This window comes from Tenrec ecaudatus, chromosome 15 (genome assembly GCF_050624435.1).
Source record: "Tenrec ecaudatus isolate mTenEca1 chromosome 15, mTenEca1.hap1, whole genome shotgun sequence".
Lineage (NCBI taxonomy): Eukaryota > Metazoa > Chordata > Mammalia > Afrosoricida > Tenrecidae > Tenrec > Tenrec ecaudatus.
Genome location: NC_134544.1, coordinates 29,892,144 through 29,910,729, shown reverse-complemented (window position 1 = coordinate 29,910,729; position 18,586 = coordinate 29,892,144). Strand labels below are relative to the sequence as shown.

The window sequence follows — 18,586 nt, the reverse complement described above, 5'->3', positions numbered from 1 at the left end:
GCGGGGCCGACTGGGGCAGACCAGGGGAGAGAGCGAACCCATCCACCTGGGGACCCTGGAAGGAGCCCTCAGCTTCCGCAGGTGGAACTGTGAAGGGTCACCCCACGTGTCTGTATGTTTATAGTGGAGGAAAGTTGGAACCGTCATCGGTGCTAAGTGCACAGCACGAATGCGTGCCTCTGTCATTGCGAGGTTGCAAAAAAATGTCGAATTGGAAAAAAAAGTGTCATATGTTTCATTATTGTATGTACTATATTGTAATGTAACATAATATGTGCACCATGTAATATACAACATATCGCATGATGCATCATTCCATACACGCTGTACATATATATCTTTGTGGTGTCTGTGTGTCACCTGCCGATGCCAACTCACGGTGAACCCAGGTGACAGAGCAGAGCTGTCCCCCAAGGATTCCTATGCTATCATCTTTAAAGGGACAAACCACCTGGCCTTTCTCCCACAAAGAGAAGGGGCCAGTTTCAAACCCCTGACCCCTCAGTGAGTGGCTGAAGGCTTAACCCCGGGGTTCCTTCTACGTATACGCCAGGACTTTGAAACATTTGTGGGAAATTATCATTACCTCTTCTTCCCATTTCTCCACGAACCTGTTAAAGCCTCCCCATATATTATTGCTCTTAGGTGCCATCTAGTCGATTCTGATTCATAGTGATGCAATGTACAGCTTACAACAATTTTTTTAATTTGTAAGTGTATTAAAAGGCGTCCTGATGGCTTAGGGGGTGCGCCTTGGGTTTCTAACCAAAAGTGTGAAGCCACCACGACTGTGCCAGAGCAGGATGATGCTTCCTACACCCATAGAGAGTTACAGGGCCGGAAACCCCCAGGAGCAGTGTGCCCTGTCCTGGAGGGCTGTGGGGTGTCAAAAGCCAGTGAGTTTGGATTTTGTGAGATGTATCAGAAGAGTGTCTTCTGAAGAGGGTGGAGCAGGCCCTGCCAATGTCCCTGGGGTACAAGCTGATGTCTGGAAGACCCACTGACTGGCCATCAATACCAACCAGCTCCCTCCCCCATCGCTGCAGATAAAGCTACTCCATGGCCTTTTAGCTAGGATGGGAGCTTCCTGGTGGCCCTGGAGTCCTGCTGCCCAGCCCCAGCTCCTGCCCGAGGGGAGAATCTGAAAAGATGAAGCCCCAGATGCAGGCTTCCACTGGTCACTCCTCGCAGACAGGCTGCCCCACCCAACCCGACTCCCCCCGGCCCTGGTAAGTTGAGCTTCACTGGCAATCCAGAGCAGTCTCCTTGGGCCAGACCCGCCAAGAAAGTTCGGTGCCGGCCAATCTCTTACACAACCAGGCTCAGAGAAAGGCTTCTCACACCTCAGCTGCCGCCTGGCTCACTTCCTGTATCCCTGCCCTTCACCAGGCCATGGCCATGCCTGTCCAGCTCCAGCTCTTCCCTGGCCTCCCCCTCTCCACCCCTACCGGTCCATTCCCGGGGGGGAGGAGACATCTCACCCAGCAGCCTCCTAGCTCCTCCCACTGGACTTCCCTTTGGGGGCATGTGTCCCTATGATCCCCCTTTCCCCCCACCCCAGAGTAGCAAAGTGATTTTGCAGTCCTGCCTCTGCTGCTGCTCCTGTGGTCACCAGGGGCAGGGTAGAAGAAGGGTAACCTGTGCCCAAGGGCAGTCTCTACATTGCGTCCGCCACCCTGATTTCAAGATGAGTAGATGATGACACATCCACCGGACACACACTCCCACCCAACCTCTGGCTGCCTCTGTCAGGTGCCGCCATATGAGCAGGGCATCATGATGTCATTGTATTCCTTGTCCCCTCTGCCCACCAACACTGGCTCCCACTCCAGCTGTCGGCCATGATGGAATAAGCCCCTGGTTCATAGAAACTGTTCAGGAGTGTGCACCACATGCACACACACTCACACACATTTTAAGTGGTGCCCAGAGCACCTGCCATCCCCTCCATCCTTTAGCTTCCCCTCTGGTCTGGGGAACAACGAGGCTGTCTGCTTCCCTAAAGATTCGCAGCCTTGGAAACCCCACATCCAGTCACTAAGAGTCAGAATCTACTCGCTGCCAGGGGATTGGGGTTCCAATCAAGGGGGCTGCTCCAGAGCAAGGAATGTTTGGGGTCTCTTTCATGGGAAAGGGGAGTTGCTGGACTCAGGGAAGAGACGGTGGGCAGCACTAGAACCAGCTCTGCCTTCAAGTCTGCCAGGAGAACAACGCTGCCCCACGGGTCAGAGGCCCTCGGCCAACAGGAGATGCTGGGCATCCATCTGCCCGATGCACCTGGGACCACCTCCCCCCAAACCCCCATATCAGAGGCCCAAGAACATCTTATCCAGGAGCCCACTGCCATGGAGACAACGCCCACTCACGACGACCCACACGTGTCACAGTCAGAGGTGCCCGTCAGGCTCTCAATGGCGGCAGTGTTTCAGCAAGTAAGGCCACCTGCTCCAGGGTCACCTTCAGGGTGGCCCTTTGAGTCCATGCAGAGAGCATCCACACTAGACACCACTCCCAGAACTCCAAGGCCAGCTTTTCTGAACTTTGGAAGAAGAAATGGGTCCAAATAGACCAAAATCCAAACTCAGCTGCCATCGAGCCCATTCTGACACATGGCGACCCTACAGGTCAGGGTAGAAAGACCCTAGGGAACAGGGTAGGACTGCCCCTGTGCATTTCCAAGACTGTAGCTCTTCACTAGAATAGAGAGCCCGGTCTAAACTGCTGACCTTGCAGTTAGCAGCCCAGCGCACAACTACTACGCCACCAGAGTTCTTTTGTGGTCTATTGATTTCATGTGGCACAATGTGATTCCTCCAGGTAATTCTTCATAGTTGCCTGGTAGTGCACTGCATAGTCACGTATCACAGGGACCAAGAACTCTGGGTGTTTGGCTTCTGACCACCCTCCCTGCCCATCCAACTTTGGGATACAATCTTGCTGACAGCCCTTCCTGTGCCCAGTGGGGTCCACAGGGGGATTTCTGTTCCTAGGTGTTTTCTCAGCCAAGAGAGCATGTCTCCCCCTTATTTGTCCCACCCCCTCCTGATGTGGCAGCTAAGCCCCCATCTCACCAACGCTGAGCCTTTCTGGGCAGCCCCTCTGTGACCCTCCAAGCCATCCCTACTTAGCCTCTGACATTGACTTCCCATAGGAGTTAATTGCCTGTTCACAGACCCCGTTCCCCCACCCCCACCCCTGGCCCCTCCTGCCCCCTGGGAGCCCTGCTCCTTCCAGGCTAGCCCCAGGGTGAACATAGTAGGTCCTCAACAAAGGTTTTGCAGTGTGACTGACTGAGAGAGTTCTTTCCAGGAGGGCAGAGGAGTGAGCATGTGTTTTTGAGCCCCCTCTCCCCACCCCACCTCCTCACCCCAAAGGCTCTTTGGAGAGACAGGGGGCCCATCCCAACAGGCCTTTCGATTCCTATTTCTGGGAGAAGCGAAGTTGCAGGCAGCCAAGGAGACCGTGCGGGTGCCAGGCAGCTCATTATGTGTTCCTGGAAGCGAGTTTAATGTGCTGGCCGAGGGCTGAGCTGGGAAGAGCTCTGAGGCCTGCTGTCTTCAGACGGAACGTGGCTGGGGCAGGGTTTTCCGTGTCCAGTTTTCACAAGGGGCCGACGCCTTATGGAAACGTTTGAAAAGCATTCTGTCTCAGACCAGCCAGCTTATACTTCATCATGTTACACTAGCCCATCCTCCTCCTCACCGGACAGCACAGGAAAAGGGGAAGCGAAAAACCATCATCGGGCGCCTGTTCTGTGCCAAGAACCAGATCAGCAATTTCCCCGTTCTAAGGAATTCTCTGTTGCCTTGTGAGGAGAGGGCAGCCGAGGCCCCACACCGCCCCTATCTACACCAAACTCCCTGCCATCGGGTGGACATCAACAGCCCTGCAGGACAGGGTAGAACTGCCCCTGTGACTTTCTGAGACTGACTCTCCCACGCTTCAAACTGCCGACCTTGCTGTTAGCCGCCCCGCAGGGCGCCGTGCAGCCCCTAGTGGCCGAGAAAGGAAGTGCAGGCATCTGGGTCTCCACAGCAGGCCTCCTGCCACCAACCCTGCTTTTCGAAGGCCCTCTTCCTAGCTGCCAGTCACGCCGCCGCGCCCCCCCCTGCCAACATTCTCCCATTTTAACAGGATAAGCACCCCCATGGCAAAGGGACGCCGTGTTCCCTAGCATCGTGTACGCTAGTGCGTTGTTCTAGATGGCACTGGGGGCCTAGACGTGGGCCTGGGGACCAGCAGCCACCCTGCTCCGCCTCCCCAGCCTGTGTCCCGCCAGGCAGCTAGAGGAGTGGAGGCCGCCAGGGTCTGATCCTGAATCAGCAGCGAACCCCCTCTGTCCTGGCGTGGCAGGGCGGCGGGCTGGCTCTGGAGAGCGCAGCGGGCCACAGTCCTGAGAAGCGGCTCCAACGTCGTTTTTCTGAGCCATACTGTTTGGCCATCTGGAAATGGGATCATGTTTGTGTCCCCATCAGAAGGACGCAGAGGTAGAGAAAAGAGCTTGTAAGGAAAGTAGAGTTCCTCGAGTCACGGGGGCTCACCAGGAGTCGGAATCGGCTCGACGACAGTGAGTGGATGGGGTTTTCAACCTCAGGACCTCTTGTGGCATGATGGGTTAAGCGTGGCGTGGCCAACCTTAAGGTTGGCAGTTCAAACCCAACAACTGTTCCTCGGAAGATTTACAGCTTTGGAAACTCTATGGATCAGATCTCCCCTGTCCTTGATGAAGACTCGATGGCAATGAGTTGGGTTGGGAATTTTTAACATAAGGGTTTCCCAGTAAATCGCTCGTTCATACAGATGTAGGGGTCACTCAAATCGCATGTTTTGTTATCAGATTGCCTGTTGTCACCTGGACAGCTTCAAAGGAACTTTATTACCAATGGGCCAAGATGCAGTAGCATCCTTTGACCACCAGAGGGAGATAGGACACCAACGAAGAAGAGACCGTGCTCAGGCTAGTGGACTCGCTCCAAAACCTTGGCAGGCTGGACGCGTCCCCTCCGTGAGCAGTGGGCCCAAGGCACTGAAATCTCACTGCAGACTCAGACAGCAAGTCCTCCGGGCACCGGATTCCAGAATAGAGCGCCAAAAACAAAAGTTAGCTGTATCTGAATTCTGTGTGCAAAACCACAGGAGGAAGGTGCAGAGCATGGTCAGGGTCCCTCCTAGAACGGCAGGCCTGGGAGCAACCTGTCATTCTATTTTAAGCACGCAGGACAGGACTCCCCAGGCCCGCTGGGGTTGGTGAACTTCTCCAAGGCAGTGCAGTGCTTCCACACGTTCGGTCACTTGCATCTTCTGCCTGCATCCTCTCCCTCCTCCTCCTCCTCCTCTTTCTCCTCCTCCTCCTCCTCCTCCTCCCGCATTTAAGGAAGCAGCTACTGAGCACCTACTGTGTGCCAGCACTTGGGATTCGGCACTGAACCGAACAGGGAGGGCCACGGACCTCGTGAATGTTAAGTCCAGCCAAGAAGAGGGTACTAGACAGAGTGTCTCCTTGTTGTTGCAAAACTAGTTAGTTCTACAGATAAAACCACTGGGTCCCATGAAAGCATGCACCACATAAGGCCTGGGTGGAGGAAGCCTTCTCTCATGTGCTGTGGTATATGGTGTGGAGGGGTCAGGGAAGGCTTCCCAGTCAAAGGAACTTTTCTCTGAACTTGAAAGAAAGTGGTGAATTTGGAAGTCATGGGCGGCTCTGGCAGCACCAGCGCCTAAGAATCGGCCTGGTGTATGCCACCAGACAAACCTCCTCCAGACAAACCTCCTTTCCCCTGACATCTTGGCCCTTCTGGCTCAGCTTCTGGGCCCCATCCCGACGCACCTTTCTTTCTCTTTCCCTCTCCCTCTGCCCAGCTCTCGCCAGATGACCAGCCACCCCCTGAAGGAGATGCCTGACACCCACAGCAGCCCGCTCCTGGCAGAACCTCTTTCCAGCAGATACAAACTCTACGAGTCCGAGTTCACCAGCCCTAGCTGGCCTTCAAGCCCCCAGGACACACACCCAGCCTTGCCCCTCCTGGAAATGCCAGAAGAAAAGGTGAGGAGTTCCCCCCACCAACCCCCCCACCCAGCCACCACCAGGATGTGTTCTTGATGGAGGAGGAGGCAGGGAAGAGGGTATTGATCAATGATACTTGCCTGGTTTCCCAACACACTGCATATGCACCCTGAAAGGACGACTGCCCTGGGAGACTCCCCCCAATCCTTGCAGAGCTGTTACCCAAAGACAAGGGGTACAGTTCTCTGAGAAGCGAGATGTGAAGGGCCAGTGGGGAAGGCACACACTCACACACCAGCCTCCCCGCCTCGGTCCAAAACCTTTCTCAGAAGACCCACACCCTTGACTTAGCCTACCGTTTCCTCGATTAAAAGGCAAGTCATTAACACCCGATGAACGTAGTAGCACAGATATATAGATGGGCTACTAATGTGCTACTGTGTTTTTAATGAGTTATCAGTCTTCACGTACTGTAAAAGTCACCCTTTAAATAACACAAATTAAATCATTTTCGGTATATTCACAAAGTTGTGCAAACATCACAATGCTCTAATCTTAGTAGGTTTGCATCAGCCCAAAGGAACCCCCACGCCCCATTAATAGTCACTCTCCACCTTTCTGGTCCCCTGGAAGTTTAACCTAATGTTGGACCCTGTAAGTGTATCAATTCTAGACAGTCCATCTACTCCCCAAAACCCATTGCCATCAAGTTGACTCTGACCCGTAACAACCCTCTACAGGTTCCAAAATTATAGCTGTTTACAGGAGCGGCCAGCCTGACGTGTCTCCTTGTGGTGGATTTGAACGATTGACCTTGTAGTTAGCACACCAGCAGCTCCACCATAGGAGTCATATAATCCAGTCTTTTGTGGCTGATTTCTTTCACTGAGCTAACGTTTACAAGTTGGATCCATGGTGTTGTAAAATGAGTACTTCATTCCTTTTTCATGAGTGAATAATATTCTATGGTATAGATATACCACATTTAATTTATCTACCAGTTTCTGAACATTTGAGTTGTTTCTCCTTTTTTGTGGCTATTTTGGAAAATACTACCATGAAAATTTGTTTACAAATGTTTACATAGATAGGTTTGCTTGTTTTCTGTAATAGTTGTTTTGGGTTTTAGAAATGTTTTTAATTTTGTGGATCTTTATTTTTTTTAAATATGCCCTCTGCAAAAATATTGATTTTAATTTCTCTCTTCAAAATTTGGGTGGATTTTATTTCTATCTTCTTGCCTAAATACCCTGGCTTAAACTTCTGGGACCATGTTGAATAGAGGCAATGAAATCTGACATCTTTGTCTTACTGACAAAGATCAGACATTTTGACTTTTCTTGGTGGAAAGCTTTTATCCTTTCCACTCATACAAAGGGGCTTCAAAAAGTCCATGAGAAAGTGGAATTAAAAGATGATGGACATCTCAGATTTTTGAAGCCCTTCATCTGAGCCTTATCTTGCTGGGAGGTGCCGCCTAGTCAGTTTGACTCCTCGCCGGCCTGTGTGCCACGGAACAGAACCCCGCCCTGCCTGCACCCCCTCGGGGTTAGGCTTATGTCTGAGCCTGTTACTGTGGGGTTTCATGTTGTAGGTGTTTCGGGGTTCATTTATTGAGCCAATTTTGAATTCCTGGAATAAATGCCAGTTGATCGTGGGTGTATAATCTTCTTTCTATGTTCCTAGATTTGGTGTTCCGGGATGTCATGAATATTCATATTTGGTTAATATTCATAAAGGATGATTATCCGTTGCTTGCTTTCCTTGTGTTATCTTTGTCTGGTGGTTGTCATCGAGCCATGCTTCCTGCCCTGCTCTTTGGAAGAGCGTGGGAAGGCCTGGTGCCCATCCTTTCAGCACCGTGCAGCCCTCTCGGGAGGAGTGCCATCCTGACGTGGCCTTTTCTTGGTGGGAAGCTTTTGGTGTCTGCTTTTGTTTTGCCTTTACTGCGTCAATCTCTTAACCGTTGAAGATCGAGTTTGATTTTCGGTTTATTCTTGAGTCTGTTTCGGTAGTTCGGGTCTTCCTCAGAATGTTCCCTTTCCTCTGGGTTCTCTATTTGTTCTCTCTCGGTTACCCTGGGTTTCACTCCTTACTCCTTTCCATGTTTGCAAAGCAGTAGTAGTAATAGTCCCTCTTACATTCTGGATTTGGGTTGAATTTCTATCTATCTATCTATATATCTCTATCAGTCTAGTTAAAGATATGTCCATTGTGTTGATCTTTATAAGAAACCCTCTTTGGATTTTCTCATTTTTTTAATTGCTTTTCTGTTTCACTTATTTTTCACTCACTCTTCATTACTTCCTCCCTTTCCTCTGCTGGAGATGCAAGGTTGGCAGACAAAGAGCACAGTCAACCACGAGTCTGAAGGCGCAACCCCACTGAGAAGCCGTGAAGAAAGACCTTCACATCTGCCCCCATCACCATGACTCTGGAGAGTGGTTAAACTTTGTAATACCAGGGTCCCGATCCGGGAGAAGCCACCGACGGCACCAGGTTGTGTTCTGCTTGGTTGGCGCTTGTTCAACAAATTCATCTCTTTTTAGTTTCTTGCAATGGAAGGTCAAGTTATTGACTTGGGAACGTGCTTCTCAATTTTACGCTGAGCACCGCTTGGGTGCATCCCACCTTTTCCTTTTTAGCTTGTTGATGAGAGTCTATTGTTCGTGTAAATTGTCACCTACCACCTCAGGCTCAGTGTCTGCCAATCTCCTTGCTGCTTTGTGCGTGAAAGAGCTCTGGGCTTCCTTATACCACCATGTTCACTGATTCTTCAAAAACAACTGCCAAGTGAGACACAGCAAGGAGGCAGAAAGGTCCCGACCCCAATAGTGTCCAGTGGAAATGAAATATGAACCGTGTGCGTACATTTGAGGTTTCACATTAAAATGAGTAGAAAGAAGCACACAAAATCAATTTTAATAACATACTCCATTTTAACATGTAACCAATATAAAATACTCTTGACATATTCTTTTTCTTACTAACTACTCAAAATCCATCTCAAGCAGGTCTCTCTTCAAGCGAACTGCATTTCAACCTCTCAACAGTGATATCCCGTAGAGGGACGTCTATCCCAGACAGAATAGATTTAGAGAAAGGACTGCTAGCCAAGGGGGTTACAGGTAGAATTGACAGGGATATGGACTTGGACGGGGAAAAAGTTCTCCATCTTCACTTTCACTAACTTCCAACGGACCCTCTCACTAACCCTTCCTCGGTGCATCGGGGTGTTGAACAATAGGCCCAGTGGCAGAACATGAGATCGGTGAGGTCGAGATTTGAGTGGGAGACCTTTGCTGGGGAGTATTCTTGGGGTCAACACATGCAGAGTGGAGGCAGCAGGAGAAATGGGGAGTGGGGCGATCACAGCAGAGCCTGAGCTGATCTGCTGTGAGTTCTGCAGCTGGGGTGAGCCTGCAGGGTTGTCCTAAGGTAGGTTGAGGTGGGCCCACTCATCAGGAGTTATTATAATTAAAACCACATCTATCACATGTACAAGTCTGTCACATGCTTTCTCTATTTTGGATGACTGCATTTCAAAGCAATTGCCTGACTTAGTAATCGGTGTTAGTTTATGCCTTGATAGATAGATGATACGGATAGAGAGAGGTAGACGTACATGTAGAGCTAAAGATAGATATTTATTCTGGGAAGAAGCCATAGAGGCTTCAGCAAACCACCAAAGGCAAGCCATTGCACACAAAGGCCAAGAGCCTCCTATGCGCAGAGCGGGCCATTGTCCTGGGGAAAGCAGGCATTCCGGGTAGCATTCCCCCATGTGTCTTGCCCATTAGTCTGCTTACCCTTTAGCTTTAGTCCAAAAGCCTACCCCCTCCCCACCCCCTCCAGCCCCTGCTCTCTGAAGGTTAGCTTATTCGACATCTTGTCATGGCTTCTCCTGAAAGGATCTTCGGGCATCCAACGAAGAGAGCCACATTGTGAAAATTGAGAAGACCCGTGAGAGGAGTAAGAGGAGAGAAAGTGGTGTGGCCCCTCGGAGCTCTGCAGACCGGGGGGGCATCAGCCTCTTCCAGGCAGTGAGCTACCTCACGGGCGAGATGAAGGAGTGCAGGAGCTGGCTGAAAGGTAGGTGACTACCCAATGGGCACAACTGGCTGAGGCTGGGGAGGCAGCCCTCCCTCTGGTCTCACGGGAGAAAGCTGCCCCTCCTCCCTCCAGGCAGGCAAGACGGACCCCACTACTCTAACACCCTCATTGCTTCAGAAGGAAACACATGTCCATGGACCCCAGATGCCCACACCAACCACTTGGAACCCATTTCAGAACCACCCTTCCTCCTCTGGTCGCACGGAACCAAACACTGACTGCCGCAGAATCCACTCTGCCCCCACAGGTCCCCAAACCCAAGCTTTACAGGAGTAGAAAGCCTCATCTTTCTCCCTCAGAGAGGCCGGTGGTTTCAAACTGCTGACTTTGTGGTTAGCAGCCCGATGTGCAACCACTATGCCACGAGGACTCCTCCCACTTGCCCCACCGTCTTTTCCTATGTGCCAACTGTGTGCCAGGAAAATATGGACTTAGCCCTGTCCCCGGGGTTTCCGGGCCTTTCCTTTTAAAGTGTTTCCCACTCCTCCCCTGCCTGAGCCACCAACTGTGACACGCATCCCCTCCCTCCTGCCACACCTGCACAGGTTGTCCTGGAAAGCAGAGAATGAAGCCAAATGCATGCCGCCTCTTCTAGGCCCGCCCGCCGACTCAGTCCAGGTGTTCACCACTGGGCTAAACCGTTTCTGGTACAGCCGCCGTCCTCCACGCCGGTTACTTTCTTTGCTGTCCAGACACCAGCCCCGACTTCCCTCTGACGGTGCATTTCCCTCGGTGTTAAATCGGTCTCAGCACAGGGCTCCGTCTGTATGGCATGAAATGACCACCCCCTGCAGCTGACAGCTGGGCCACTCAGAGACTTGGGCCGGGCGCCAGCCCCTCTGTCCCACCAGGCTCAGGCAGCCCTGTCTGCGTTGGCTATCCCCCCCAGCCGTTGACGCAGCAGGGAGGCCCGGGCTGGCCCTGCTGATGGCTCTGTCTCTTCCAGATAAGCCCCTGGCCGTCCAGTTCACGGACTGGGTCCTCAGGGGCACTGCGCAGGTGATGTTCGTCAACAACCCGCTCAGCGGCTTCATCATCTTCATCGGGCTCCTCATCCAGAATCCCTGGTGGACAATTGCTGGCGGCTTGGGCGCCGTGGTCTCAACCTTAACTGCTCTCGCCTTGAGCCAGGACAGGTGGGCCCCTCTCTGCAGGGGGTTGGTCAAGGTGCGGGAGGTCACTACAGATCACAAGGGCTCCCAGTGCTTACAACAAGAGATGCACCAGGCCCTGTGTGGCTGCGGGGTCTTCTCTGAACACCCTTTCTAAAGGGGGTACGGAAGAACCTCTTCTTCTTTAGGGAACGCTGCCCTGTCCTCAGGGAGGCCATAGTCTAGTCGACAGAAGAGACAGGATTCTCTTAGAAAATTATAAACCATGTGTAATGGAGACTTCAGAGAAGGCAAAACCAAACTCACAGTGACCCTACGGATAAGACAAACATGCACAAGTTAATTCTGGTTAAAGCAAGTTGCGCAAATGACACGTGCGTTATACGGGGGGTGCAAATCATACCAAGAGGTATTTTCTTAAGTGCAATATGTGAATGTTTTACATGCAGGCAAGAGCAATCAAGGGGGGTGGGGGTGGTGTGTGTGTGTGTGTGTGTGTGTGTGTGTGTGAGAGAGAGAGAGAGAGAGAGACCCAGAACAGCTCTGCCAGCTATGTGACCACCTACTATTCAAGGAACGAGCTAAGTTTTCCATGTGATTTTGCTAAAAATTAAGTGCATCCTCAGAGCACCAGGCGGGCCTTGATAAGCACCCCCAAATTCAAACACAAAGTCCCTCTGTCTCACCCCAGGTCGGCCATCGCCTCTGGACTGCACGGGTACAACGGAGTGCTGGTGGGCCTGCTCATGGCCGTGTTCTCCAAGAAGCTGGACTACTATTGGTGGCTGCTCCTGCCGGTCACCTTCATGGCCATGACCTGGTGAGCAGCCCCTCCTCTCTGCCCCAGGCTCCCAGCACCGGCGGCTTTCGGGGAGCAGACTTTCTCTACTTGAACATAGGGTCCCTGCGGGGAGCCAGCTGGGCTCTTAGTTCAGTCACTTCGTGTTGCAGCTGGAACAAAAGTGGCCAACACAGAAGGGAGCTGAGTGCAGGGCTGGGCTGGGCCTGAGGCATGTGCTCCGTCACCCACTGGAGGTGGCAGCAGGCCAATAGTGGGTCCGAGGATGCAGGACACAGCAGGAAGCCTGGGATGGTGCCGTGTGCCCAGCCCCCTGGCTTCACATCTGCCCCCCTGTGCTCCGCACCACCCCAAGGGGGCCGGCAGTGTTATCCCCACCTCTCAGATGCAGATGTCATCCTTTGAGGCCAAACTCTGGAGTTATGGAACCCAGTTACTTTCTCAAAGCTTAAATGTGGTGTCCTTATCGCCTGGCTGTGCTTGCCAGGAAGCGTCTGCAAGAAGCCTTCCAGGCAACTTCATTTTGGGTTGGAGGGTTTCTTTCTTTCTCAATTGGTGGGGACGAAAAGCTACAGCCGTCATGGGAGCTTACCCAAGGCCTCCTGCTGTCCATACATGAGGGACCCTCGGCGACCTTGTCTCCGTTTGTCTGCATTGGGTTGAGAACTATATGGATGAAGTCTGTCTGCACAGCCCCTCAGCCACGCTGCTCTGGGAGGGGGTGTGTCTTCATTGCCGTGCCCCTCGACCTTTCCAGTGTCAAAGACACAAAGATGGAGATGGAGAACTTCTCCATGTTAAGCTCTCTGCTTCCCACCCCGTGTAGTCTTGAACCCATTCACGCCGTCCTTGAAACCCAGTCCCTACGGTACATATTAGTGGGTCCACTGCCCATCGTTAGCCAGTAAAAAAGTATTGGCTGAGTTCTTTCTGAGCGCATGGACTCTTCTCGATCCTGGGGCTGCTGTCAACAACAGGTGGTCTCCATCCTACAGGAGCTCAGATGCTTCTTGGCAAGATAACATTAATCTCAAACACCAGTTGATAAAGACTACAACATTAAGATGCAAGAGCGGCTTGGGGGAAAGCAAAACGGGGCCAGTGGGGCAGTATGGTTCCAGAAACGAGTGGCCAGGGCAGGTCTCGTTGCAAAGGAGCCTTGGGAGCTGTCCCCTCGGCGGTAAGAAGGTGCCCTCTGGGTGAGGACCTGGGTGAAAGACAGGAGCGTCAGCACCTGCCAAGGTCCCAGCAGGGAAGTATGTGTGCGCCAGAAGCAAAGGCCGAGCCCGAGAAGCCCAGGAGTCAGAGGGCAGCAAGAAATGGTCCCCAGCTGCCGGACAAACCTTGTAAGCCCTTTCATTTCATTACCGTTGTGACAGGACACCGTTAGAGAACTGTAGGCAAAAGAGTAATGAGTCGTGGTTTAATTAAACAACCCACTCTGCTTGGGAATGGAGAATGAATTTTAACTGGAGCCAGAGTGGATATGGGACACGCAGTGGTGAATCTGCCGCAAGGGACGAAGAGAGCTGATATCCATGGAGGTAGTGGTAACGGGTTGGATGGGAGAATGTTCTAAGAAACGCAGCGGTGATAGGATTTGCAGGGAGACTGTAAAGTATGCTGAAGGAGGGAGGAAAAAGAGTCCATACATTCCTGGAATGTGATTGGGCTGCCGGGTTGAGGAGAAGACAGAGAAATGGTCTGGTGGAGGCACAAGCAGAATGCAAGCCGCGAGTTCTACTTGGACGTCAGCGTTCGAGAGTCCCAGCGGAGCTACTGAAAGTAGTCACTGGATGGGCACGTCTAGAGAGGAGCAATGTCAAGAGATGGGAGTCGAAAGCACACCGATGGTATGCCATCCGAGTGACGAAAGGGCATCCAAGACCAGAGCGAGGGAAGGCAGGACAGAGCCCTGGGGTCTCCCCACACCGAGATATCTGTCAGAGGAGGGAGGAGACCGGAGACGGGTTCTCTGGAGAGACAATAAGAAGGCTGAGAGAGTTCATTGTCAGCACCCTGAGCGGGCGTGTTTTGGTGCCGTGGGGAGGTTCAAGGAGTTCCTTCAACACATGTAGGGGACAAGGAAGTGGACCACTGTGTTTGACAAGATGTCACTGGACAGGGGCTGTCCCCGTGGCTCGGCGAGAACATGGGCCTGGCTGGAGTGGAATTAGACTAGTACGGGGGCAGCCAAGAGAGAGGAAGGAGGGCTCATTTCTGTGAAGGAGATCAGAGAGAGGGACAAACCCTGGACAGGACATTGTTTGAAAGAGACTGTTTCCAGGTAGACGGTTCAGGGCAGGGTGTGTACAGATGAGAGTCCTCCAGAGGGGAGGGGAGAAGCTACAGAAGAGTGAGGAGCAATTTACAGATGTGAAGTCCTTGAAGCCAGTGGACCCGGGAGGACAGGGAGAGGTGGCCTGATCATGGAACAGGGCCGCTTCCTCCAGCACATGAAGCACCGGGGAGGCAGTTTGTGAGGACCAATCAGGCAGGGGTGAGTCTTCTGGTTGGGAAAGGAGAGCATTTCTCTTCTCGTTGCGTGTATTTTCTTAAGGAAATGTGTCCAGGTGGCTAGCTGAGAGGAAAGGGTCACAGAGTGAAGAACTGAGGGGAAAAGAGAAAATGTGAAACACTGATGTCCGTGAGTTGGAAAGTCGGTTTGCTAGGGACAGTGGAAGAGAAATGTTAGGAACTCTCGATTATCCGTGTGAGATTCAGGATCACAAACTAAAGGTTGACCCATCAGCCCATTGAGGATGGGAGACGGGATGGAATCTTGATGATCTACAGTGGTTGGTCCCTTCCAGGAGAAATGGGAGCTGAGGAAGAGGCATTCCCAGGATTGCCCACACCTCCTAGGGAGTGGGTGTGATGACGTGCATCCAGCTTTATCTGTCTACGAAATCCACACTGTAGGCTTTCTTTTCCCCTGGGGCATCCCAGAGCATCTCAGCCTCTTCGCTGTCCCTATGGGACTCAGGTAACCAAAGGCTTGGACAATAGCCATTGGACATCTGAAAGGCTATTAAAAAAGATGGCATTGGGTTAGCATTAGTAGATATATTTGTATATATTTGTTAATTTTTTAAGTTTTCTATTCAAAATGACTTGTGATAACTTTAAAATGTGTTTCTCAACGTTGTAAGCGTCTAATGTCTAGGACCATTGCTTATATTGAATATATTAGTTCCCATTCCCAACCAACAGACCACTAGAAAGATTCTAGGGATCCAGGAAAATCTGTGCCAAGGGGCATCTGCAGGGGAGGGTACAGTGGCCAGGGAGGATGAGAGAGTGGAAGTCTAAGGATGCAATTGACTCTGTTTCTTCCGTCTTTAGCCCAGTTCTTTCTAGTGCCTTGAATTCCATCTTCAGCAAGTGGGACCTCCCGGTCTTCACTCTGCCCTTCAACATCGCAGTGACCCTGTACCTGGCAGCCACCGGCCACTACAACCTCTTCTTCCCCACGACGCTGCTGCAGCCTGTGTCCTCGGTGCCCAACATCACCTGGACTGAGATTCAAATGCCCTTGGTAAGTGACCCAAGGTCAGAGGAGTGTGACCCTTCGTTCCACGGCACTCACAACTTTGTGGGTAACATAGCTTCCCTAGACGCCTCTCTGACCAACCCTGGGGCTGAGTAGAGAAGAGAAAGCGTTGTCATCAAAACCATGCACTCATGACCCAAACCCTTATCCGGCTCTTAGTACGCGCTCATTACTCACTCAGAGACTGGGAAGACGCGAGAACTGCCAGCCATCCCTGCCCTCAGGAAGCACACACTCTCGATGGAGAAACAAATAGTAAACAAGTAAACCGACATGTGTTAACCCGACACTGCAGAATGGTGGCAATGGAGGGGGAAATATTAAATAAGATGGATAGTTTGATAAAGGAAAAAGGAACAAGTGATTAAAATAAACCTTTTTTCCCATTATCATGTTCAGAGGTTATTATCAATTGAAGATGGAGGGTGAATTTTCAGGTACTCATTGTATCAGTGGTTCTCAACCAGGGTGATGCGGTCCGCCACGGGGTCCGCGAGCACCGGCTGCTCCAAGGGAGAAAGATGGGGCTTTCTCTGCTCCCACAAAGACGGACACTCTCAGAGGCCCACGGGGGCACTTCTACACTGTCCTATAGGGCCCCCGTGAGTCGGAATCTGTCTCTGAGACACACACACACGCAACAACAGCAACAACAACAACCACAGTTCTTGTACATGTAAAACAGCCGGGTCAAGAACGGGAATCAGCTGGAACTGACAAAATGACAATGATCTAGCCTCCTGGCAATTAGACTGGCAGCTGCTGTTGGCCTTCCTGGCCCTACTGTCCCTGATCGGTCACTGACTCGTGACGCCTCATCCGGGTGACAGCCCCAGGAACGTGGGGCACTCCCAGAGAGAAGGGACCCTAGGTCTCCATCTGGACCATGAGGCTGAGATCCAAGCCCAGAGAGGCCGAGAACCCTGTGGGTCGGAGAGACGGAGAGATGTCTTTTTGGTTCCTCTTTAAAATAAGCAATTAGGAAGTGAGAGAACCTGGACTCTAGTTAGCCTGCTGAACTCCCCGCACCCTCACCACTAATCACTGGCTCCTCCTCGAGTCTTTTGGGTCTGGGTTTTAGAGACTCAGTGACAAACAGCCTGCGGGCCCCCTCTTTTCCTTGAGACATCGAGGCTAGGGCCTCCTGGTGTTTAGCCAGCTTGTTCCGTGAGAATGTGTCAGGGCTTCAGAGGAGGCTGGTGTCAGTACATTTCCACCACACACCTGACTGCCCCGCACCCCGGGGTGTCAGCTGCGACCTCGAGCAGCGTGGAGGGAGGGCAGGGGCCCGTGCTCAGCTCACCGGGCGCTAATATGGAGCCCGGCTCCTGTCCAAGGCCACGTGTTCTCTCATTCCTCTCATTCTTGCCTGCTTGCCCTGAAAACCTGTGCTCCCAGATCGGCTCGCAGCGGGAGGTGGGGGTTCCCCTGGGAGTTCTGGGGGGCGGGGGCATTTGTGGAGGAGCTGTCCACCACATTCCCCACACCTAAGCTGAGCACTCTGGCCTGGGGTATGGGGTTATCCCCATTCCTAGACATAAGACAGGGCCCCACCCTGCCTTTCCAGGCACCATTTGGTTCTTAGAAGGCCCCTCGTGTGGAGACTAGGGTGGGCAAGTCTCTCTGGCACTCAGATGTTTATTCCAGGAAGACATCAGATCAACTCCTGAACCAAATCAGGTTTCTGAAAGTCCACACTTAGATCCAATGGGAGCGATGAAGTGAGCTCCCAACCTCAGCGGCAGATTATCTACAAACCCCAAACCAAACCCACTGGCACGGGCCAAGGCTGACTCACAGTGACCCTATAGCACAGGGTGGAGCTGCCGCTGTGGGTTTCTGAGATGAAGGCTCCTCCGGGAGTAGAGAGCCTGGTCTGTCTCCCGTGGAGCAGTTAGCGGTTCCGAACTGTGGGCCTCGGCTCATGGTGAGCCCGGGCGCATCCGAGCAGAACTGTGCAGCACCGGGGCTTCAGGGGCTGCATGGTTATTTTAGAGTCTTTCACTAGCCCTCTCTCCCCAGGAGCTCCTCGGTGGATTCAAACTGACCACCTGTGGCTAGTAGCTTAACTGTCTGCTCCGCGCAGGCACTCCACAACAAAGCTGCCACCATCCCCACTGGAGCCCAGTTGATTCGGGCTCACAGAGACCCTGCTGAGAATTTCCTGGGCTTTGTGAATCGTTATGGGAGCAGACAGGCTCATCCTTCTACCTTGCATCAGCTAGTGAGCTTGAATCTCTGCTCTGTCAGTTCGAAGGCTAGTGCTCACCAGGTAGTGTCACTAACCCAAACAAAGCCACACTCACTGCCCTGGACTCCATGACGCCCCATAGAGATCCTGTCAGACAGGGTAGAACTGGCCCAGTGGGTTTCTGAGACTAACTCTTTGCGGGAGTAGAAAACCTTATCATTTTCCCTTGAAGTAGCTGGTGATTTAGAACTGCAGACCTTGCGGTTAACAGCCCGACACATCGCCCACTACACCGTCCAGACTCCCTCCTGCCACCAACCCAGCAGTCCCAAACTGTGTTCCACTGTAGAATCACCAGATGCCTGGCTCCTACTGCTGACCCCCAAAATGCCAGCATTTGTTTTAGGATCCCCAAGTGATCCCGACGTGCAGCAAAGTTTGAGAGCCACTGAACTAATCACAAGCACTACATAGCCAGGAAGGGCTTACGGCATCCCCAGCCACACAGGACCCTGTCGTCACAGAGTCTTAACGCTGCAAGGCCCTCAGCCAGGCTCGCTGCCTCGTGGGACATCCATGCCCAGCATGAGGAAGTGACATGCCCGGATCAGACAGTCAGACAAGCTGGGCCCCTTCCATACCATGCCATCCCCCCATCGCACCCCGCTTTCTTTCTGCCCTGAGAGGACGGCCGAAATCTGGACAGGTCTGCCAAGACAGGCCACGTAACATCACTGCCCACGAAACCAGCTGCTGTCTTGTCAAGTCGTGGCAGCCCCGGGTGGGCCACAGTAGGGCTGCGCTCCACGGGCCT

The 18,586-nt window shown here is 52.4% G+C and overlaps 1 protein-coding gene across 1 annotated transcript in view; it reads left to right on the top strand.

Moving 5' to 3' along the window:
- The window catches only part of SLC14A2 (solute carrier family 14 member 2), a 207,266-nt gene that overhangs the window by 149,806 nt on the left and 38,874 nt on the right, over positions 1-18,586 (top strand). The window contains exons 2-6 of the mRNA XM_075532623.1: positions 5,860-6,043; positions 9,916-10,096; positions 11,064-11,253; positions 11,921-12,049; positions 15,374-15,566. Coding sequence (XP_075388738.1) covers positions 5,870-6,043; positions 9,916-10,096; positions 11,064-11,253; positions 11,921-12,049; positions 15,374-15,566 — 867 coding nt within the window. The 5' untranslated portion in view covers positions 5,860-5,869. The remainder of the gene's footprint in view (positions 1-5,859; positions 6,044-9,915; positions 10,097-11,063; positions 11,254-11,920; positions 12,050-15,373; positions 15,567-18,586) is intronic.